Source organism: Euphorbia lathyris, chromosome 6, assembly GCF_963576675.1.
Source record: "Euphorbia lathyris chromosome 6, ddEupLath1.1, whole genome shotgun sequence".
NCBI lineage: Eukaryota > Viridiplantae > Streptophyta > Magnoliopsida > Malpighiales > Euphorbiaceae > Euphorbia > Euphorbia lathyris.
Genome location: NC_088915.1, coordinates 66,119,654 through 66,130,850, shown reverse-complemented (window position 1 = coordinate 66,130,850; position 11,197 = coordinate 66,119,654). Strand labels below are relative to the sequence as shown.

Genomic DNA, 11,197 nt, shown 5'->3' with positions numbered 1-11,197 from the left:
TCCCTCATCAAATTTTATTTTATTTTATTGAAGTGCTTATAAATATCTTTTTATTAATGAATTTAGTTACTTTTATCAATAAAGGTGTAAAATTACAAATGATATCACTCATGTAAACTAGACATGTTCATATAGATCATGTCCTTTGGTCTAAAAAAATGTTGGAGCCACGTATCAAATACACCACATATTAAGATATATGTGGATGATATGAACATCCAAAGCAAGATAGTAAAAAACAAAGATGTATATATACAATAGATATAAACAAATGAAGGAACAAAGAACAAATATGAGCTACATCAACCTAAAAACTAGAAAATATGAGCAATTATATATATGGCAGCCCAAAATCAAAAATTAGGTTTAGTTTTATCAGTGAGATTGGCATGATCAAACCCCTGAAATGAATCCATTTTATGTTGTTGTTTCTGTTTTCCTTCTTCTTTTGGTTCTTCTGTTTCTGCATTGGCAATTTCAATGGCAACATGTTGAGCACATTCTGCACTAAAAGAAGGTGAAGATTCAATGGCAAGATGTTGTTGTTGTTGGCTATATTTCTTGAGGTTTTTTCTGGCCCTTTCTCTCCATCTTTTCAGCCCTCTTTCCACATCTTCTGTGAATACTGCTTTGTTCATCCATGTACCCATCTGCATTTTTCATCTCAAAACTTTGAGAGATAATAATAAAAAAGCATTCTTCGACTTTAACTATGAATTTAAGGTTCCAGATGTTTTCTTGACATGGAATCAGAGTCTCTTAAATCAAGTGGTTGAGCGTCCAAATTCTGACAACCCCGTTAATGGATTTAATTGTTAGAGGGAAAGTTGGAGGTATACCTGTGTGACCAAAGCATATAGAGGTAATGTAACATAACCACATAGGAAGTGTACTACAAGTCCCATTGCTAGCCTTATTACAATATCTTCAGTTTGTTTGTGATAGCATGATCTTAGCCCAAATTTGAACTGCCAAAGCAAGAAAAAGAAAGATGTAAGTATTGGGTTTCAGTTTTCACAGCCTCAATCAAATTTTATGAGCATGAATATTTACCCAAGTCCAGGTGAAAAATGCTAGCTGAAAAGAGTTCTGCACAAAATACAACACATGAAAATAAATATTTAATATATAAATTTCATAATAACATCGACGGGCCAGTCTGTTTTATTTTTATAAATTTCAAATCCGTCCAAGAAATTGAAAGGTTTTGGCGGTTCTATACTGAGTCATGCCTAAAAGTGTCAAAATGGATCATAAAGTAGATGGGTTGGATTGATCCAGTATTTTTTGAAATTTTAGAATTTCAAATTTTTAAAATTCCAGTATTTTATAGAATTCCAAAAAATACTGGAATTCTACAATTTTCTAGGATTGTAGAATCTAGAATTAGAAATTTTTAGAATTCCAAAATTCTAAAATTATGTAATTCCACTAGAATTACTTGGTTTTTTTTTCATTGTTATTCTTTTATGTATTTTTTATTTTTTTCAATTTTTAATTAGATTTTTGTTATTTTGGTTAAATGAGGCAACTCATTTAATAAATGAGTTGGGTCATGATAACCTAGATGGATTGAGATAATCCATTTTATATGGGTTATCATGACCCAACCCATTTAATTTATCAAATGGGTTGGGTCAATCCATTCACCCATTTTGACACCTCTAGTTAGACCTAATGCCAATTTTTCTTGTGTGAATCTAGTCCACTAGACATGGGTCAGGCGAGTATCAGGCCTGTGAACAAGTCTAGGATTAAGGGTCACTTTTGTTCAATTATTCATTCATGTCTACTGTTAATTGTTGTTGTTTATTGTAAGACATTGATGATATTTGATAGAAGTAAGCCGGTTTTTCTTAAAAAATAGCTATCATCAATTGTTTTTTAGTCTCATACTTGTATTCTACTGTTTGAAGTAAAACAAAAAGAAACAACTGGAATGAGAATCAAACGAGCACGAAGAAAGATTACCTGAAATAATATAAAGTGGATGAGGTGAAGGAGCAATTTAGGGCAATTGAACCAGAAAAAGTGGTCACTTGGGCTAACAAGCAAAGTTCCTCTAACAACATGAGATTTATCATGACTGTCTAAGCACATTTCAGTTATGATGCCTTGCAATTTTGTATTCACCAATAATAACAACTGCAATATAATTTTACACTGTGGAAATCATTTTCCTCATAAAGCAAATCATGAAATTCTTAAATTAAAAATGTATTAATTTTCTCACCACCAATGGAATGAAGGGAAGCCATAAATAACTGTGAAATTCTGTAAATAAATTAGAGTTAGCAATATTACAAAATTCATATAAAAATAAAGTGTATGATTTGACATGATAAAAATATATTCATGATTTATTATTACTCTTAAATTTCATTTCCCGATATAAAAATCATTAGAATTTACATTATACTATTACTAATATTAAAATCTAAATTAAAGAGCGTTCATTCAGAAAAATTATTAAAACGATCATTAGTCAAGTTTGAGTACATTATTGACTCCATTTTTTATAGCCAAATATCACTATTTTATTGATTTTTTAATGGTTTTTCTTAGAATCAGATTTTATTGTTAATACAATGTAAACGTTGAAGATATTTTATGTCATGAAATGAAATTTAGCGATCATAATAATATATTTAACCCAAAAATAAAGATTTTCTAATTCTTACTCTGTGCATTGAAGAATATGTAAAAAACAGAGAATATCCAAATCCATAGGCTGCAAGAAAAATTACTACCATTTTAGTTATATATGTATAATCAAAAAAATATATTCAGTAAATTATATAAATATACCTTATTCCAACCACCACTCTAAGATCTTTTTCCAAAGCTCTTTTTATGTATTTTTGAAAATCAAAATTGCTTCCTTGCTCAAAATGGGCCTATTAAAAAAAGTTCAAAAATGTTAATGGGCCCATAATTTAATAAATAATTTTCAATTTTAATTAGTTAATATACCATAATGAATCCATGTCTAAGAGTTAGATAATCCACTTTGGAGACAGATCCACGGAATTGTCTCAGAAAAAATATCTGCAAATAATTAGAGTAATTAAGATGTTTAAGTAAACATTATATTTGGAAGAACAGTCGTGACGGGTTATATAGTGTCCGTTCGGCCTATAAGCTAACGGTTGAGCAGATTGCTCCGGTAGGACAAGTGGTGGAGGGAGATTGGATGCGGCTGTGGGATTGGAAATTCCATATAAGGTGCGTTATTTTGCTTGGCGACTCTGTCGTGATTGCTTACCACATCGGGTGAATTTACGGTTCAAGGGGGTACAAATTCCGCCGGATTGTGTGATTTGTAGTCGGGATATTGAGGATAGTTGGCATCTTTTTGTGGAATGTTAGTTGGCGGTGGCTGTTTGGCAGGAGGTCGGGCTTAATGTTCTGATCGGCTCTCTTACTTTGTTGGCTCATAATGTTAGTCATCTAATTTTTTCTGTGTTAGCGGTTGTCGATCCTACGAGGGCTGGTTTGTTTCTTACTTTACTTTGGAGTATGTGGGGGCAGCGCAACGCAAAATTATGGGATAACACGGTGGAGTCGGTCAGTCGTGTTGTTAGGGACTCGGAGGAAATCATTTCTGATTGGAAAAATGCTCAATTGCTGCGCAAGGGGCCGTGCCCGGTGGATAATGTTCAGGTATGTAATAAATGGCATGTTCCTCCTGTTGGGTGGGTAAAATGTAATGTTGATGCAAGCACTTTTGCTTCGTCTAAACAGTTTGGTGTAGGTGCCGTTATTCGTAATGCTGACGGTCTGTTCATTGCGGCTCGGGTTAATAAGAAGGAGGGATTGCCGGGGGTTCGGGAATGTGAAGCTTGGGCACTCCTTGAGGCTTTGATATGGACTGTTCAAAGGGGTTTTCGTAGAGTAATTTTTGAGACCGGTGCTCAAGTGGTTGTCAATGCTATTAATTATCCGTCTGTTGATATCTCGGAATTTGGGGATGTGATTGATAGTTGTCGTCTTTATTTTTGTTCCAATGATTCTTTTAAGGTCACCTTCATTCGGAGACATGCAAACGGGATTGCTCATACTTTAGCTAGAGAATCTCGTCTTGCTTCTAGTCCCGTTATTTTTGAGAATTTACCTTGTTTCTTAGCTGATGTAATCAACATTTTTTGTCCGGTTGTGCCCATTAATGCAATTTTCTTTCAAAAAAAAGTAAACATTATAATTATTATAAATAAAAGGATAAGATTTAAATTATAAACTGTGTACATAATTTTAAATTTTTAGATAAAAACATTAAAAAAATAAAATTAGCATCCATAAATTATGAGAGACCGACTAACCGGCCACCGGAGAAGGCGGTTTTCACTCCAGTATCTTAGATGCTTTTTGCCAAATGATGTTTGATGGGTAAACAAAAATCTCCTAGGATCTGTCCATAATCAGTACAAAAATAAGAATGATTAACGAAAGATTAATTTCTTCATATTTATATTGGATTTGTTTATGTTGACTAATGAAGACAGATAAAAGTATTAAAATTATATAGTTCAACATATATTACAAATTATAGAATATGTCCCTCACAAAGTTTTTTTATTTTATTGAAGTGCTTATAAATATCTTTTTATTAATGAATTTAGTTACTTTTATCCATTAAAGTGTAAAATTACAAATGATATCACTCATGTAAACCAATGTTAATTGATCAAAAGTGCAAAAACAAATTGATCCAACTAGTTCTTAAAATTACAGTACAAGTTATCAAAATAGTATCAAACATTTGTAGAAAAGTATCAATTTAATCTTAAATATAAAATATCATCATTTTAGCTTCAATTTTTTGTAAAATTATGCAATTATAATCTGGATAGCAGAACTTGAGATTAAATTGGTACCATTTCATAAAGTTGATGCCTCAAGTTTTTACTCATGTTATAATTGCAATGTTTCACAAAAATTGAAGCTAAAATGGTGTTAAATTGGACAAATTATTAGAAACATTTGGTTCTCAATGTCAAACGGATGACCTTTAGTACATATTTTGTCACGTGTAACATGTACTCACATGTATTATAAGAGGTCTTGCTATTTTAATTAGTGGATTACTAAACCCAGCCATGAATTCCCACCCCTAGCCCCGTAAAAAGACCAAACTACCCTTTACCCAAAATTTGAAAAAACACAAAACCTCTCAAATACCCTACATACTCTTTGATCAAATCCGGACTAATTTGTGAACCAAAACATGGAGTGTAACAACAACCGTAAAGGGAAAGCGAAAATAATAAGATTTACCGTTTTTGTTTTTTTATTTAAGTTAAAAATTGAATCTGTGGGTGATTTTTTAAAAACGCCGGAATCGCAGTCGGGCGTATGAACATCGCGCCCGACCTACGGTTCCGGCGTATGAATATCACGCCCAACCTGTGGTTCGGGCGTGAGGCTATCACGCCCGCACCATAGGTCGGGCGTGATATTCATACGCCCGCACCATAGGTCGGGCGTGATGTTCATACGCCCGACCTATGGTTCGGGCGTGATGTTCATACGCCCGAGGGGTTTTTGAAATGTTTTTTTAAAAAAAAAAATTATATTTACGTTTTAATTTAAAATGTTTACATTAATTTGGGGTTTAATTTATATATGAAATTTTGATATTAATTCGATTATAATTTATATGTTAAATTTTTAGATTAATTTAGTGTAATTTTGTAGACGGAGCGGCCTACTATCGAGGGGAAATCCGTCCCATCACCTGCTCGTCGTCTAGATATGGACTAGCGGACTAATTTTTTTACGGGTTTAATTCAACAACGGACTAATTTTTTTTACGTAACAGGTATTTACGGATTTAATTCAATAGCGGACTAGCTATTTTTTTTTGCTCTCCCAACACGCGGGCGTGTGACTATCACGCCTCACCGTGTGGTCGGGCGTGATAGCCCCACGTCTCACCGTGTGGTCGGGCGTGTAGCGATCACGCCCGACCACACGGTGAGGCGTGATAGTCACACGCCCGCGTGTCGGGAGAGCAAAAAAATAGCTTTTTCCTCCTCAAAACCCATGAAAGGGTATTTTCGTCCTTTCACGGGGCTAGGGGTGGGAATTTGGGGCTGGGTTTAACAACACCCTTTAATTATTAAATGGGTCACAATATACATTTCGAAATATGAATTATGGATCCTCCAAATAACATGGAAGACCGGATACTTAATATAAAAACTCATTAAATTGACATTTTTTTTTTTTAACTTTGAGGCTATTTTAATATTTTATTTTCTAAAATTAATAGGACCAACGGTGCAAAATAAAGGCTGTAATTTCCAATTTTAGTTAATTGAATTAAAGTTCCTTTTTGTTCAACAGACTTTTTTTTTTTTTGTTTTTTTTTGTTTTTTTTTTTTTGTTTTTGCGAAATTTTTTCAACAGACTTTGTACAGTCGAAGTTCTCCAAAATTGTACATTTTAAATTCAGGGACCTAATATACACCTGAAATTTTACTTTATACATATATAATAGATTATTGGGAAAAGTACAAAAATAAACCTTGTTCCATAACTATTTACAATTGGTGCAATTTCACCCAATTTGAATGGAGACTTAATATAATTGTTATTTTATTGACACGTGGCGATATTTTGACACTTCAATTTGATAAATTTTAGTTTAGAGATTTGTTTTTATTTGTTTTTCCTTTTTAATCTAATCACTTACTTTCTCATAAGAAAATTTATGTGTCAAATAAACTTCAAGACATGTGATGTGTCAAAATATCAGTACATATGAGGGGGATAACGGTTTTATCAAGTTTCCATCTAAATTATGTGAAATTTCACAAATTGGGATAGTTCAAGGACCAAATATAGAAATAAAAAAATTAAATAAATCAAGGGCTCAATAACACCTTAAGCCTTTAAAAAATGTATATGTTGTGAATTTATTTTAAGTTATTTTTAAACTGTATTATTTTATTTATTTACTTATTTATAGATACTTGGACAAAAGAAAAGAAAAGAAGTAGTCAATTGAACTAAACATGGAAACTAAAGGACTTAATTTGCTTGTTTAGCCATTAATAATAAAACTTACCCTTTAAGAAATGGTATTCAAGCGTTCTGGTTTCTGCCTCCCAGAATTCCCACCTCCTCATCTTTAAATAGAAACACATTTCAAAAATCACTTCCTTAATTCTCAAACTTTAAAAAAATTCCAAATCATAATTAAATTTTTCCAAATCATATCTTTACCCTTTTAAGAAATTAAGTTGAAAATTAAAATTAATCACAATTAATAAATAAACAAATTAATTTAAAAAATACAAAATAAAAATCTAGCAATTAAGAATTAATAGTAGTACTCACCTGGACACTAAATGACTAAATGAATTTGGTCTTCACCGTTAGATCCAAAACTTATTAAATCTAAACCTTATGATGATTTGAATCTCTACCATATGATTCTAATAAACTTGGATTTAACGGTGAATGATTAAATTCATTTGGTCATTTAGTGTTCAGGTGAACACTACTGATAAGAATTAATGATACCTTGGCCATCCCTAAGCCAAAGATGAGAATGCACGACAAAGAATGGAAAGAAGCCAATACAAAAATTAGATACTGCAATTCCCTCACACCTGTCCGAGACAATAACGAAACCTTCCCCTGTTCAACATTAATAATATTAATAATTTACGACGGAAATAATTGTCACTAAACATATGGATTCCGTCAGTAATACCTGGTTTGCGCATTTGGTTTCTTCGTAAGTTTCAATAAGACTGACACTGCCACAAGGAAGAATAGCTTCAGCGACACCTTTCGGTATGCAAATGTTCGCGATTGGCTTTTCGCTAACCGTAAGAAGCAACGATATGAATCCCAATAGCATCAATTCTACAAATAAAATTAATTAATATCATCACTCACATTAATTATAATTAAGGAAAATTAATTAAGAAATTGAATTTCACCTGATTTGATCTTCTCTAAAGCCTGAATTAGCGCCTTCCTCTTTGTCTTCTTAAAATACTACCAAAGGGGGTCATTGAAAAACCTTTAAGTTGTGGAAGGTGAAAATTTTATAATTTATGACGAAACAGTCGTCGTAAATATATGAATTTCGTCGGTAAAATTGAAATTGATGGATTTTACCTTGGCTAAAAGGTCGAGAAAGTACTCAATCAGGATAGAGATGGAAATGAGAATGAAACAAACAGTAGCAACAGCCCATGTAGGTGTTGTTTGAAGTGTTCTTTCGTCTGCCATTGCAATCTCTCAATCTCTCTCTATGAATGCCTCATTTGTGGAACTTAAAATGGGTATTAAATGGAGAGGGAGACTAATATATATATATGACTAAGCAGAGGAAATTAAAGTGGGAACTCAACTCTAAAATCAATTTTATTTTTATTGTAGACCGTTTGGTTTAGCCATTGTTTGCTGTTATAAAAGTAGGGATTCACTGCTGTTGGAAAAAACTATTTTTAATGTATATATAGTTCCTAAGCAGACACTTAAAAAAAATATAAAAAGAAAATAAATTGATAAGTGTTTGGTTACTTATTTTCATGCTTCTGTTTACTTTTTTTACTTCAAAATAAGGAGTTTTAAGTGTTTGGTTAGTAATTTGTTACTGTTGTTTGCCTTTTACACAAAAACAGCGAAATTTCTTCTTTTTGAAAAATAACTTTTTCCAAAACAGACAGTGTGTAAAACAAACGGAAAACAAATATATCCTTGGTTTGAAATAAGTAAGCAGGCTAGGATAGGCTTTAGTTGGTGCTTTATTTTGTTTTGGGGCGAGAATGAAACAGAAAGGAACGAGATGAAGAATTAAATTGGGAATGCATAGGGAGAAATATTGGAATCATTTATGTGTGTGCATCTTTGACCTTGTTCCATATCACACGGAATCAATGACGTCTAGCCCAGAAAAAACCCAACATTTCTTTTAGAGTATATTATATTTATGGTTTTTCTTTTTAAAGAAAAATTACTTATCTTCGTGACATGAAAAAAATGAGAAATACAAATAAGTATAAAGTGATGTTTTAACATCGTAAAGCTTAAAGTCGATACAAGATCTATGAATGGATGAAACCGACTATAAATAGCAAAGAAAATCATAAAATGTATAAAAAAACACAAAACAATAATAAAACGCATACTTCTCGTAAATCCAAATCTGTAGAAAAACATCTGCAATCCAAATTTCATCATTTAGGTCATTCTCTTTTGTTACAACCACGTAGATTTACTGATTTTCGGATAGGATAAAACGTTTTCACTCTTACTAAATCCGAAAAAAAAAATATAAACGACATAATAATAGAGAGTAGATACAATTCAGATGGATAAAGAAAATCCGATAAAATATATGAACACAAATAAAAAGACAAACTTACTTCTCCTAGATCAACAAATTAAGAAAATTTATATATTTGATGGATTAAGACACTTTGAAAAAAGAGGAAGGAGGCGACAATTATAACTAAGAAAGAGTTTTTTCTGTAGAGTTAAAACTATTAACTAGTAGTTTTATATAGTATTTTTAATCATAGCGGGTTAATGTTATAGTCATTAAACATTATTTTTAACATGAAAATCACTAATATAAATAAAAGAATAGCAAAAGTCTCTCTCGAAAACCCTCTATGCGCCGTCGACACCTGTGCTACCCTGGCAGCGCCGTCGCCGCGAGTTTACCACCGATGAGAGTGTCCTTCCGTCGCCGGTGAAGGTTAGTCTCAATTCCGTTTGAGAGTTGTCATGTTTTAGTTGTTGTTTGGAGATGGTTCTGATTGAATCGCGTTTTTGACCTAGAAAGCGATTTTGTTCGTGTTGCCGTTGCTGGGTGTGAAGAGGCAGCGGGGAGATTGAGTCGACGTCGTGAGAGGGTCGAGTTTGCGGTTCTAATTCCGGTGGCCGTGGAACTAAGTCGTTCTTGATTCGGGCTATAGTATTGGGGATTTTGCACTGCGAGCAAATTGGGGATTTCGCACTGTCACGGGATTACCACACTGGTGTCTTGAGTCTATAGCACTGTTAGCAGATTGAATTTGAGGAGTTGATTGATACGGGCTGTAGTTTGCGAAAATGGACAGAGAGATGGAAAGACTTAGAATTGAAGGTGAAGAAGGGGGACATCTTGATTTGGTTGCGCCGCCGGCCACAGAAGTGGTGGTGGATGCGGGACTCCGATTCCTGGGAAGGTTCGTGGCAGATAGGCCGCTTAATTTCTTGAGTATGAAAAACAGATTGGCAGTCCTGTGGAGACCAGTTAGAGGAGTTGAAATTCAAGAGGTAAGCTCCAACCTTTATTCTTTTGAATTTTTTCATCCGATTGATAGAGATAGGGTCATTGCTGGAGGTCCTTGGTCGTTTGACAATTATGTATTGATTATGAATGTCTGGAATTTTGGAGTCCATGTGGATGAGGTGAACTTAATGCATTACTCTATTTGGGTGCAAATATATGGGTTACCTGTGGGGACTATGTCTGAAATAGTTGGCAAACAACTAGGCAACTTTCTTGAGACCTTTGAGGAGTATAATATGAATAATAATTCTGGTATTCATAGACAGTTTATGCGCATCAGAGTCAGTCTTGACAGTGAACAACCGTTGAAAAGATTTAAAAAACTAAGGAGTACAGGAAACATGTGGGCTTTAGCAACCTTCAAATATGAGCGTTTGGGGATTTTCTGCTATGTGTGTGGTTGCCTGGGCCATACGGAACGGTTTTGTGAAAGAATTTTTAACCTGCAGGGGGGAATTCAAAGAGAGTGGGGAGAATGGCTTAAGGCTCCAGTAAGGAGAGGAGGGGATCAAAGTGGGGCTAAATGGTTAAGAGAGAGTCATGGGGGAGGGAGCCAGAGGGGGATTGGAGGAGGTAGGGGAGGAGGACTGGGAGTATTGAGGGATATAACCAATATGGGGAGAGGGAGAGGGGTGAGGGGGCCAAACAAACAAGTTATGGAAGGGGAGAGGGAAGTCCTGATTTGCCCAATTACAGGGCCATTTTTTAAGATTACAATAGAGGAAGAGGGTGGAGAAATAGGGGGAGATAAGGGGGAGGATATTGAGATGGAATTAAATGATATTAGAAAGAGAAGAAGGGAGGAGCAGGGAAAGGGGAGGGAGGGGGAAGGAGAGAATAGTCAAGAGGGGGAAATCCCTGTTCTTGGAAAGGATAATGGGATTTTTACAGAAAATG

At 33.9% G+C, this 11,197-nt stretch overlaps 1 protein-coding gene across 2 annotated transcripts; it reads right to left on the bottom strand.

Moving 5' to 3' along the window:
- Positions 1 to 149: 149 nt before the first annotated feature.
- Positions 150 to 8,316, bottom strand: LOC136233269 (MLO-like protein 12). Of its 2 annotated transcripts, XM_066022883.1 has the most exons (14): positions 8,134 to 8,316; positions 7,953 to 8,010; positions 7,721 to 7,875; positions 7,528 to 7,644; positions 7,070 to 7,130; positions 4,320 to 4,408; positions 2,974 to 3,048; positions 2,809 to 2,897; positions 2,682 to 2,731; positions 2,234 to 2,274; positions 1,972 to 2,145; positions 1,054 to 1,089; positions 840 to 968; positions 150 to 650 (listed from the first exon to the last, which is right to left on the bottom strand). In XM_066022883.1, exons 1-14 carry the CDS (start codon positions 8,245 to 8,247, stop codon positions 354 to 356), a joined length of 1,485 nt encoding a protein of 494 aa, XP_065878955.1. In that variant the 5' UTR covers positions 8,248 to 8,316; the 3' UTR covers positions 150 to 353. The 2 variants fall into 2 exon arrangements, with proteins under 2 accessions (XP_065878955.1, XP_065878956.1); XM_066022884.1 differs by lacking the exon at positions 2,974 to 3,048.
- Positions 8,317 to 11,197: the final 2,881 nt, after the last annotated feature.

Bases quoted from the DNA above. Each gene is read 5' to 3' on its own strand.
- LOC136233269 (XM_066022883.1), bottom strand. From the start codon at position 8,247: ATGGCAGACGAAAGAACACTTCAAACAACACCTACATGGGCTGTTGCT. The intron at 7,876-7,952 runs GTGAAATTCAAT...TTTTATTTGTAG, and splicing joins TTTAGAGAAGATCAAATCAG to AATTGATGCTATTGGGATTC. The intron at 2,146-2,233 runs GTGAGAAAATTA...ATTATATTGCAG, and splicing joins TTCCCTTCATTCCATTGGTG to TTGTTATTATTGGTGAATAC.